General features: G+C 42.2%; 1 protein-coding gene across 3 annotated transcripts in view; it reads left to right on the top strand.

Moving 5' to 3' along the window:
* megf10 (multiple EGF-like-domains 10) overlaps window positions 1–12,986 on the top strand; it is a 107,720-nt gene that overhangs the window by 17,967 nt on the left and 76,767 nt on the right. For all 3 annotated transcript variants that reach the window (XM_048170519.1, XM_048170535.1, XM_048170525.1), the window contains exons 2-5: window positions 7,149–7,267; window positions 9,217–9,318; window positions 9,821–9,921; window positions 10,357–10,449. In XM_048170519.1, the coding sequence (XP_048026476.1) occupies window positions 7,149–7,267; window positions 9,217–9,318; window positions 9,821–9,921; window positions 10,357–10,449 (415 nt within the window). The remainder of the gene's footprint in view (window positions 1–7,148; window positions 7,268–9,216; window positions 9,319–9,820; window positions 9,922–10,356; window positions 10,450–12,986) is intronic.

Here is a 12,986-nt window from a genome sequence, read left to right as displayed (position 1 = left end):
GGGTGATCAGTAAGCACCAGGAAAAGAAGTTTAGCCCCTTCTAGCCAATGTAGCCATTCTTTGAAGGCCGCCTTCATGGCAAGGAGTTCACGATTGCCCACATCATAGTTCTGTTCAGCTGGTTTGAGTTTTCGGGAATAAAATGCATAGGGGTACAGTTTGGGGGGACTACTGTGTCTCTGCGAAACAACAGCTCCAATGCCCGTGCTAGAAGCATCAATCTCAACAGTGAATTCCCGCTCAGGATCAGGGTGGTGAAGTATGGGTGCTGTTGTGAAACATTCCTTAAGCAGTTTGAAGGAGTTGATAGCTGCCGTAGGCCATGGTAGATGACTTCCCCCCTTCCTTTCCTAAGCATGGTGGTCAGAGGAGCGGCAATGGTACTGAAGCCTCTAATGAAACGTCTGTAAAAATTGGCAAAACCAAGAAATCGTTGGAGCTCCCTAACCGTGATTGGCTGGGGCCAATTCAGAACTGCCTGTACCTTGGAATCCGTTATGGCGACCCCCTCTGAGCTGATGATGTAACCCAGGAACGAGACAGAAATCTTATGAAATTCGCACTTCTCCGCTTTGGCATAGAGCTGATGTTTGATCAAACGTTGCAGCACAGAGCGAACATGTCTTTCATGGTCCTTGAGAGAGTTAGAGTATATGAGTATGTTGTCAATGTAAACAATGACCCACTGGTTCAGCATGTCTCGGAAAACATCATTAATGAAGGCCTGGAATACGGAAGGACTATTGACAGGCTTGAACGGCATTACCAAGTATTCATAGTGGCCAGAGGTCGTGGAGAAGGCGGTCTTCCATTCGTCCCCCTCACGGATGCGGATCAGATTGTAAGCGCTGCGTAGGTCGAGCTTGGTAAAGTATTTGACAGAACGGAGTTGTTCAAGAGCTGCAGGTATTAGTGGCAGCGGGTAACGGAACTTGACAGTGATTTCGTTGAGTCCACGATAGTCAGTACAGGGGCGTAGACCGCCATCTTTCTTACTCACAAAGAAGAAGCCCGCTGATGCTGGAGAAGTGGACGGCCGAATGAATCCCTTGGACAGTTCTTCTTCGATATATGCTTTCATGGCCTCAGACTCAGGTTGGGAAAGAGGGAAAATTCGGCCCCTAGGGGGTGTAGTTCCAGGCAGAAGTTCTATGGCACAGTCGTTATCGCTATGAGGGGGTAATTGAGCTGCTTTGCTCTTGTTGAACACCTCAGTTAAATCGTGATACACAGAGGGAAGCTCAGGGAAGATTGGTGGGCGTTCGTCTGTGGGTCCAGTGGTGTCAGGGTTGGGAGAGACGGGCTGCATGCAGTGGAGCAAACAGTGATCTGACCAGTGTGTTATCTGTGCTTCTGTAGCCAGGGGAGGCCGAGGATGAGAGGGTTTTGTGGTGAATTTATCAGGAACAATTGAATCACTTCCTTATGTAAAGCTCCAATCTGGAGAGAGATGTCTCCTGTGGTGTGGTGAACATGGCCCGTCCCCAGAGGGCACCCATCTAGCTCTGCCACTGCCAACCCAGAGTCACACGGAATTATGGGAAAGTTATGAGATTTGGCAAAATCAGCATCAATCAGATTGGTGGTAGACCCAGAATCAATCATGGCCATGGTGGTAAAAGATTTATCATTTACAGTAAGTACTACTGGCAGCTCAACATTGTTTGAAGTGTGGTTATGTGTACTCACCACAGAGGGGTTACTTTGGGCAGGACGAATGGGGCATGATGCTTGTAGATGGGCGGGTTGGCCGCAGTAGAGACAGAGCTTGAGGTGCATACGGCGCTCCCTTTCCTCGGGTGGGAGGCGTGTGTAGCCAATCTGCATGGGCTCAGAGTCAGATGAGGTTGAGGGGACAGCAGCGAGCGGGGAAGAAATCCTAGGGCATCTTGAACGGACTAAGTTATCAATGCGGATGGCAAGGTTAATAAACTGATCTAAATTCATCCCCTCGTCACGGCAGGCGAGCTCAGATTGGAGTTCTTAGGTTAATCCTTTCCGAAACAGTAGTTTTAGTGGTGCGTCTGACCATCCGGTTTGTGCTGCGAGCATGCGGAACGTTAGAGCATAATCTGCAGCAGTGCTTCTTCCCTGATGGAGAACTAATAACTGCTCGCCAGCCTCCTTACCTCCCTCAGGTTGTTCAAAAATTTTGCGAAATCTTTGCAGAAAGGAGTAGACTGGCGCGAAGGCCGGCCGACCATCGTTCCAGACGGCAGTCGCCCTTTCCAAAGCCCTCCCCGTTAGCAGTGAACAAACAAAAGAGATGCGACTCTGATTGGTGGGATATAGAGCAGGTTGTTGTGTTACAAACAGAGAGCATTGAAGTAGAAAGCCCTGAGGACCCGTCGAACTTCTCAGGAAATGCTAGGCGTGGGCTTGTTGTTGTTGTTGTCATGGTGGAAGTGCTGGGCGCGGGCGCTGCCGGCGTCTGGCTCTTTCTGTGTGTGGGAAGTCGGAAACTTTGCAGCGTCTTGACTAATTCCTCCATAAGCGATGTCAGACGGTTCATTTGTTGTTGATAAGCTGCTAGAATGTTTGCTTGTGCTGAAACTTCCGACGACAGATGGTAAAGAGCTGCTGGATAGGTTTCCGGCAAAGTTTTCTGTAACAATGACTCAACAGAGTTAGGATCCATTTGCAGCTTTATTGAAAGAAAACTCGTTGTGTACACAGGCAGGGGTCGATCACCGGCGTCAGATACAGACAGGGCTGAGCATAGATGTAGTCGTAAAACAGGCAATAGGTCAGGGCGGGCGGCAAACGGTAAATACAAAATTCTGGCAAACAGAACACAAAGGTCAGGACAGGCGGCAATGTATCGACAACAGGGTAAACAGTCCAGGGTCATACACAGGAAAACCATACACAGGAAATAAGCGTTCAGAGTTGTTAGCAGTAGCAAAACAAAACTTCGCAGTGAGTGTGTGCTGGTTAAATAGTCCACAGGATTGGCTCATGGGAATCATGGGAAATGGAGTCTGGTGGGGAAATCAGTACTCGGGTGATGGGGACCTCTGGCGGCGATCGGAGGGAGCCACAGAGGCTTGAATTGTGACAGGGACACTTATGACTCTATTTCTGGTGACGTGACAACGTCCTCATTGTACAACATCAATACTGGTATTTATGAACAACAGCAGAGCTGATATCTTTCTGACATTACTTGTAATGTTATTTACAGTACATTATGATAAATTTTTTGCTTGTAAATTATAAATGTTAGCTAGATTATGTTCATTACCTGTCGAACGATGTGTGTTTATGCTGAAATATAATAAAATAATTGTCTGTATCTTTAAAAACATCTATCATGCATCGTTATGTGTAGTGAGTTGGCTCACGTGATTTAAGTTTCAAGCTCCAGAACTTCCGTTAAGGGAGCATAGTGAGCATCGATGCTCCCTGTTTTTCACAGTGCATTGTGGGACTTTTTTGGTAGCAAACGGTTCAGTGCCCTGGAAGGATTCTGCAATTGAGACAGCCCTTAAAATGGCCAACTCCCTGATCAGTGCCCTGACTACTGAACTAGGGAGCTGATTGAGACATACCCTTTGTCTTCAAAGTTGATGTACTAGAAGCAGGAAAAATGATTCCTGCACAAAGATTTGAGCAAGCATAAAGATTTGAGCAAGTTTGACAAGGGCCAAATTGTGATGGCTAGACGACTGGGTCAGAGCATCTCTAAAACCACAGCTCTTGTGGGGTGTTCCCCCCTGTAGTTGTCAAAAGTGGTCCAAGGAAGGAACAGTGGTGAACTGGCGACAGGGTCAAAGGTGGTCAGGGCTCATTGATGCACGTGGGGAGCGAAGGCTGGCCCATGTGGTCCGATCCAACAGACGAGCTACTGTAGCTCAAATTGCTCAAGAAGTTAATGCTGGTTCTGATAGAAAGGTGTCAGAATACACAGTGCATCACAGTTTGTTGCGTATGGGGCTGCATATCCGTAGACCAGTCAGGGTGCCCATGCTGACCCCTGTCCACCTCCAAAAGCGCCAACAGTGGGCATGAGAGCATCAGAACTGGACCACAGAGCAATGGAATAAGGTGGCCTGGTCTGATGAATCACGTTTTCTTTTACATCAGTTGGATGGCCAAGTGTGTGTGTGTGTCGCTTACCTGGGGAACACATGGCACCAGGATGCACTATGGGAAGAAGGCAAGCCGGCTGAGGCAGTGTGATGCTTTTGGCAATGTTCTGTTGGGAAACCTTGGGTCCTGCCATCCATGTGGATGTTATTTTGACATGTACCACCTACCTAAGCATTGTTGCAGACCATGTACACCCTTTCATGGAAATGGTATTCCCTGGTGGCTGTGGCCTCTTTCAGCAGGATAATGCGCCCTGCTACAAAGGAAAAATGGTTCAGGAATGGTTTGAGTAGCACTAAAACAAGCACAACCCCTCTGTAACACAGTTCGTATGTACGGGAAGAAGGAGGCGGGAACCGGCGAACGTTCAAACAATAATCTTTAATAAAATAAACAAAGAACAAAACGAAAGTAAAACATAAAATAAAGTCCAGGCCTGGTCCTCTCTCGTCCTTCACTGTCGTCGCTCCTCCTTTTATGCTCCCTGAGCTCCTCCGTGAGAGACTCAAGGCCGGTGCGCCTCGCAGGTGATGCTCATTATCACTTGCGTCACCGGCCTCACGCCGTTCCCTCACGGCTCTCGCCCGCCCTGCTCGTCACACCCTCATCTAAATGAAACACCCCCCTCATCTCAAACAAACAAATACATGAGGTCCACATCACACCTATTTTCCATTTCTACTCTTGTCAGTGTGCATTAGAGAGTCTGATCAGTCTGCAGATGAGAGATGGAAATGTGTAGATATTTGAGTCTAGAGACAGAGTGACCTAGTCTGTATGACTTTTTAAAAAAAGGTCTTTTATTCATTTTTTTTGTTTTTTTGGTTCACACTACATCCACAGTATCAACAACCACATCTCAATCCTCAGACCAGTTTTTGAGGACCAGCTTTCTGTCAGGCCTGCCACAGGACATGATGAAGTGTCTCTGTGCACATGACTGGCCACCACTTTGTGTCTCTGCAGGGTGCTAACAGAGCGCTCCCTCTCCCAGATCTCTCACGGACCATGAATTTGTTGTAAAATGCGGAATATGCCCATCTGGATGGCATTTGGCAACTATACTGTACATCCACAGGCAAGAACTGGGTTGTGCATGAATAATTGACTATTACTAGAGTACTTGTTCTTAAACTCGCTTGTTGACCAACAAATTTCTTCTCAAACTGTGCAATCATTGCTTTTTCTGTAGTACAATGACATTTATTACTGTTGAATCCATTAACTAAATCTCCTAGTTCAGTGTAAACATCTATGGTGTGTAGCTATAAGCAGTTTTTCCTATACTTATTTCATCCAATATTTTTGCATTAAGTATGTGAGCATATACTGTGATACGACTGCTGTTGACAAACACTCCATCAGTCACAATTTGATGATGTAGTCAGCATGACTTTGGTGTCTTTAAAGCATTCAGACGGATATTGTGAAGGGTTCAGCACAAGACATTTAAGTAGGAGAGTGTTGAAATCACTGGCAGTCAACGAAACATGTTGGGTTTTCATTCAAAAGTTTTGCATTGTTTAATGTGACTTACGCAGAAAATCTTTTCATGTGAATGTTATGAACATATAAAGTGTTTCCAGGCAGGATTTCTTAAGGGCATAATTTAAGTATAATTTTACATGAAAATGGATGGATTTCAGGGTCCCTGTCCTACAGAGTTCGCTGCTTGCGGTGTTACGATGCATATACTATATGTGCATAATTAATTAAAGGCATGTATATAATACTGTATAAAGATAAATTAAGATGAGGATATGATGCCATTTCTATGGTGGCTCCTTAATGATTTCATTTTCTTTTCCATTGGATAGGATGCCAGCAGTACTTAAACTACCAATTCTGTCAGGACCACTATCATTAGAGATAATTGACAATTAGCATACAGTTTGGATTGGCGGTATTCTGTTCTGGGTAAGAACTCCCTGCCCATCCATGCAGCCTAGCATGGATAAGAGCAGGGAGAGCAGCAATAAATGTATTGCATTAATGTATTGCAGATGTCATTAATATTCAATAATTTAATGTACAACATAATTTGATAAATTAGCCTAATTCGAAGGGGAATCAGAAGGCCAAGTCCTGACTGGATGAGAGGAGGAGCTGGGAATGGAGGAGGGTAATTAGCTCCTGAGCAATGCCCTAAGCTGCTGATAATACTGATGGACTTTATATGGATGCTATGATAGGTGTATTCCTTTAGGTAGACATGGATCAGCTGAGAGTCAGCTGATGCAAGCTTGACTGATGTGACCTGCCAGAACTAACGCTAGGCTTGATTTACACAAGACCTGGCAAAAATCTCTAAATTCATAGTAATAGAGCACTAAGCAGCACGACAAGAAATGCAGCTTTTGTTACAGTATTTGAAAAAGGTCAGTATAATGAGGAAAAGAAAAAATCACAAGCAGTCCTATCTGGACAGGATTCGATTTCCCACATGGTGGACCCACAGAGGTTAAAGGGTTATTTCACTGAAAAAAAAAATTAAAATTCTGTCATTAATTACTCACCCTCATTCGTTCGGAACACAAATGAAGATCTTTTTGATAAAATCTGAGAACTTTCTGTCCCTCCATAGACAGCTACGTGACTACCATTTTGATGCTTCAAAAAGTTCATAAAGAGATCATAAAACTAATCTATATGAATTGAGTGGTTTAGTCCAGATTTTCTGAAGAGACTTAATTGCTTTATATGATGAACAGATACTTAGGCTTTTAATCACGTATAAACATTGATCAGCGAACATAAACAGAAGATCAAACAAACCTGCTTGATGCGCGAGAACAAACCTATTGCGGAAGTTCAAACGTGCTGCGTAACATGAGATTGAACCTCTTTGATTCTTGCATGTGTCAAGCAAACATGCTTGAGCTTCCGCTTACAGAAATGTGCTGTAGCATTTTGACAAATGTTTTTACTTTTCTTGAAATGTTTCAGTGATACAGGTCATTAATATTATGATTACAATTAAAAATGAATCTCTTGTGATGTGTGTATGTGATGAGAGAATTAAAATTATATTTAGTGTGTTTTGTGTTTGTATGAAGGTGTTTCCAGTAATGATGTCATCCTGTAGTCCTCTTCTATTGGCTGTGTCATGCTGTTTGATTGCTCTGACATTATCACTCAACCTGGATGACCCTAATGTCTGCAGTCACTGGGAGAGGTGAGACAGACACACACACACACACACACACACACACACACACACACACACACACACACACACACACACACACACACACACACACACACACACACCTTCTGTCTCTTTTGTAGTAACTTACAGAAGTTCTGTCTCTGTTGTCAGACTGTGTTGGATCAGATTCTGGTGTTTTGCTGATATAAGTGCAAACTGAGCACAACAAGACTTTTTGAGCTTATTTTGTCAGAAAAATAACTTACCTGTTTGTTATGGACATTTGATAGTGATAGTTAGTAGTGGACATTAGTAGTAAGAGAAGTAGTAGTTATCTTGTAAAACAGTCTCTGCTTGTTATATTGCTAAATATAAAAAATTGTTGCCAGTGAAGCCCATTACTTGCAGTCATTGTTCTCATGCTATTTGCTTTCTGTAAAAAAAAAGAAAAAAATCAAATTGATCTTTTTTTTCCATAGCAGAGTTTGAACTTCAGTCTGACATGACCAATATAGAGGAAGTGACCCTAATAAGCCAACACAGTTTTCAGGCAGAATGTATGAAAGAAATTATTTGTTTTACAGCAGATGCACATTTGTTACATTCATTTTACTTTTACATTTACATTTAATCTTTTAGTAGACACTTTTATCCAAAGCAGCTTACAAATGAAGAGGACAACAGAAGCAATCAAATCAACAATAGGGAAACTATGCAAGTGCAGTGACTAGTTCCAGTTAGTCTAGCACTTTTTATTTGGAGGCGATCAAATGTTTAGTTCTTAAGTTAATTATGACTAAGTGTTGCTAAGTCCTGTTTGCAGTTGAATACAGTAATACAATAATTAAATTATTGCATTACCGTAAAAGTAAAAGAGATGAATCTGGAGGTCAATGCTCACTTTTTTCTGTTAACATATGTTTAAGAAAACATGTAAAACATAAATTTGAGTGGGTTTAATGGGATCACTTCCTACCGATAAATACTGATAAAGACTGTCGGACTGTTGCACTTACAGTGTTCTCTTCTGCATTTTGTAACAAGCACAAATAACTGCTTATTTTAGATGATCTTCTTTTTAATAGGCAAGTTCCTTCAGCTCAGAGGAGTCAATACAAATACAGACAAATATAAACACACACACACACACTCAGTGTTAACAGGCAGAAGATGTCCGTGGCCAAATTAAGGAATGGCTCGGAAATCCATTAAAGCAGATTGAAAAGAACAAAGATGGAGTTTTCTTTCCCAGCTAGATTTACTTTCACTCAGTAATGTGTGGGAACAGCTGTGCAATGTGGAAGAGTTTCCTAAACCAGAGAATGTGTGACCGTATGGCCAAACGTGTCTAAAATTTGTGTGCAAGATTTCTCAGCACATTCACATAGTCCTGGGTGTTTTACTGTACTTATACTGCTGCAGAGAGTAAAATACGTTATAAGTATGTTCATTCATTATACTGTACAACTCACAATAGATTCAAATAAGAACACTTTAATTGAACAGATAGCTATTGCTATTTATAATTATATTCCTCATTTATACACAAGTAAAGCTCTTTGTACTTGACACAGCCGACAGGAAATGTTCCAAAAGAAACAAAGGAGCTTTTGTCACTATTAACTGTTTTACTGGAGGAGCAAAGGAGGAATTTTTGGTGCTGTTATGAATATCTTAAAGACGCCACACAAATACCCACAGACAGTGTCTAGAGAACTAGATAAGAGCTGGCTTAAAGTAAACAGTTTGCTTTACTGATTTGTTTTCTACATGTATTTTGTAGCAGTAGTAGTAGCCCACACACATTGAACATGTGACACTCCGTAGTTTCAGCAACTTCATTTTCATACACAAATAACTGCACATAACTGCTGTTCTCATATCCCATTAGTGTTGGAGTAATGGGACCACACACACTTATATCAGAGACACGGTCTTTATTTGTATGTGTATGTGTGTGTGTGTGTCTTCTTCAGTTACTCAGTAACCGTGCAGGAGTCGTACGCTCACCCGTTTGATCAGATTTACTACACCAGCTGCGCAGACATCCTCAACTGGTTCAAATGCACTCAGCACAGGTGTGTGGGGTTTACAACACTTAGATTTCATAGTTTATAAATGTTTTGTAGAACCCTTTTAAAAATTTTGTATCAAATTCAGGATTCAACACTTTACAATAAGGTTCATTAGATAACATTAGTTAACTACATTCGTTAACATTAATAATGAACTGCACTTCTACAGCATTTATTAATCTTTGTTAATGTTAATTTTAACATTTACTAATACATTATAAAAATGAAGAGTTAAATTTGTTAACATTGGTTAATGCACTGTGAAGTAAAATGAACAAACTATGAACAGCTGTATTTTTATCAACTAACGTCAACAAAGATTGACAAATACAGTAACAAATGTATTGCCGATGGTTAGTTCATGTTAGTTAATACATTATCTAATGTTAACAAATGAACCTTATTTAAAGTGTTACCAAATTTGGTAATATATAAATATTGAATGACCTATAGATAAATGCATTCTTAATATGAGACATTCTGTAGTTTTTCCTCTCTGTTTTAGGGTGAGCTACAGGACGGCCTACCGCAGGGGAGAGAAGACGATGCATCGCCGCAAGTCTCAGTGCTGCCCAGGCTTCTATGAAAGCAGAGATATATGTGTTCGTGAGTATTACTCTTTTAACCTGTAGAAGGTCTAAAGCACTTTTAATACTGTAGACTCTGAAACCACAGCTGATCAGAAGATTAGATAGATAGATAGATAGATAGATAGATAGATAGATAGATAGATAGATAGATAGATAGATAGATAGATAGATAGATAGATAGATAGATAGACAGACAGACAGACAGACAGACAGACTTTTATTGGTCCTGAAAGAGTCTTTTGTGTTTACAGTGACAGAAATCACATGTTGTCTCTGATATCAAATCCTGAAGAGCAGGATTTGGGGCCAGTGAAATTTCCCAGTGGACTAGGATCACAGTCTGTGTCTGTGTATCTGATGGGGTTTTATGTGGTTACTACTCATGTTTGTTTGCTGCTTTGCTCATAGAAGGACTGAAACCCGATCTGACTCTATCTTGTTTTTGCTGTAGCCCACTGTGCTGAGAAATGTGTGCATGGCCGTTGTGTGGCCCCCAACACCTGTCAGTGTGAGCCAGGCTGGGGAGGGGCCGACTGCTCCAGCGGTGAGTTCTGCAGCTGTGCCTGTCTGTCTCTCTGTCTCTCTCTCTCTCACACATTCTCTCTTCCAGTCTCTTGTCCATTACTATAAACTGGATTTTAAAGTGTCTTCAAGAACAAATCTATGACAGACAACATTCAGAATGCTATTTGAGCTTTTGCTGCTTGGTGTACAAAATCACTCTCGACACATTATCTTTATACACTTTTTCCACTTTGAACAAATGAACAAATCTCAGCCTATTAATGATTAAGTGGTTGGAAATTAGTTTTTAAATAAATCAGCTCTATGATTTTTTTTTTTTTTTAATGGATTATGAATTTTTGAGATGTAGGACCAAATTTATTAAACAGGGCAAATTATTGTGAAAGTGCAATTCCAAAAAAAGCGCAGATGGGAGTGGAAAGTCTACTGTCGACATGCTAATTAAAGAACACAGACGCAGACGGATCATTTCCATAATGACCAACACAATCTACCAAGAGCAACACAAATTAGCGACTGGTTTAAGACATGCTTTTTTTTGGCAGTAAATAATGGCTCAAATACCAGTAAATTGACTTGCGCAAACCTTAGTAAATTGCCTTGCATGATTCATTTAAATACTCTCCTCCCATAAATTTTGCTTCTGAAAGGGAAACTCCTACAAATGCATATGGAATAAGGTCTGCCACAAAAATAACTGTGTCCACAGCTTTTGAGCGCACATTTTTCACTGTGTCTTTAGTAAATCCTGACAGTAGTTTTTTAACAGCAAAAAAGAATTTGCACTGGCGCAAGCTGTTAGTAAATCTGGCCCGTAGTGTCTCAGTAAGATTATCTGTCTCTGATTTTGTTGACACTTGTGTTTGAAACATTCATTCATCACAGATTTTTGATGAGGAGTCATACATTGCATGTTTTTATTTTTAATAATGTTCCCTGAGGTCCACTTAAAGGTGCAGTGTGTACATTTTAGCAGCATCTAGCAGTGAGGTTGCGAACTGCAACTAACGCCGCACACCCCTTGCACCCCTCCCTTTCGGAGAAGCTATGGTGGCCGTCTGGCTGACATGTCGTCGTCTGAGAGAGCAGAGAGTAGCTTGTGTGAAGCAATGAGCTTTCTTCTTACTTCTAACAAAGAATGGTCTCTGCTTCTAATAGACTACTAGATGACTACTACTACTACTACTACTTCATGCATATTCAGCATAGTGACGATGCAAGCTGCCTCTAAATACATGAACAATTTAGAAGAATAACAACATAGTGACGAAACACGCTCCGTAGAGTGTTTGTCCATTTAGGGCTGCTGTAGAAACATGCCGGTGCATAATGGCGACTTGACATGGAGGGGGGACCCGCGGTAGATGAGATAGAAATGTTTCATTCTAAGGTAATAAAAACATAACGGTTCATTATGTAAGGTCTTTTTGTACTACTGAAAACAAAGTTATGTATTGTATATTATATTGCATTTCTGTCAATAGATCCTCCCAAATTTTACACATTGCACAATTAGTAATGTTGTTAAGATTATTTTTATCAAAAGTAGACATAATTTCGAAATAAATGGCCATTATCTAACCTGTTTTTAACCCAATGATTTGAACACTTCATTCTAAGTGCCTTATCTCCTTTAAGACTTCAGTGTTTGCTATGAGTGGGTAAAATATTTGCATATGAAATAAGTATTAACACCATTATGAATACAGTTGCTGCGATTGTTATGATACAGACGGCACGGAGGCAGAGGTAAAAGCAAGTATGGTGGTTTATTTGAGAAACAGCAATGAGCAGGTGAGTAAATGGAAGATGGAGAATTCAAATGAGATGATAGAGGTTGGATACTGTCCTTGTGATTGCAGATGGAGGTAGAAGTCGAGGAGATGGAGAATGGCTGACGAGGAACACTCACACACACGGAAGGAGGAACACAGGAGGGGAACTGGAGACAACGGAGCGATAGGGATCGCTGGTAGCAGGTAAGTAGCAGGTAAGTAGCAGGTTGAGTCCTTGAGGTTCGCATACATGAGTCTGTACTACAAACGAGACCGGACAACTGGTGTGTGTGTGAGTGTGGGTTAAATAGTGCTGGTGATTAAGTGGCTGATGATGTGCAGGTGGCGATGATTAGAATTCCGGTGATTGGGTGCGTGGGTATTGACGGGAGGTGGAGCCTGACGTGTCTGTGACAGTACCCCCCCTCCCATGGCCCGCTCCTGAGGGCCGAGGACCCTGACGTCGTGGTGGCCGACCTCGAGGGCGTGGGGCAGGTCTGTCCGGGTGGCTGGAGTGGAAGGCTTGTAGCAGGTTGGGATCAAGGATGTCGTTCTGTGGGACCCACGACTGCTCCTCTGGCCCGTAGCCCTCCCAGTCGACGAGGTATTCCAGGAGACCACCAAGGCGCCGGGAGTCCAGAATTTCCCGAACCTCGTAAGCAGTCCCATCCTCCAGAAGAAGTGGAAGGGGGGGCTCTGTGGCTGTCACGTCAGGCTCTGTGGAAGGAGAGAGAGAAGGGTGGTGAGGTTTGAGTAGAGACACGTGGAAAGTGGGATGATT

The sequence above is a fragment of the Megalobrama amblycephala genome, linkage group LG2, assembly GCF_018812025.1.
Source record: "Megalobrama amblycephala isolate DHTTF-2021 linkage group LG2, ASM1881202v1, whole genome shotgun sequence".
In the NCBI taxonomy this organism is placed as follows: Eukaryota; Metazoa; Chordata; class Actinopteri; order Cypriniformes; family Xenocyprididae; genus Megalobrama; species Megalobrama amblycephala.
The sequence above is the reverse complement of the archived record's forward strand: the minus strand, read 5'-3'. Positions and strand labels throughout refer to the sequence as shown.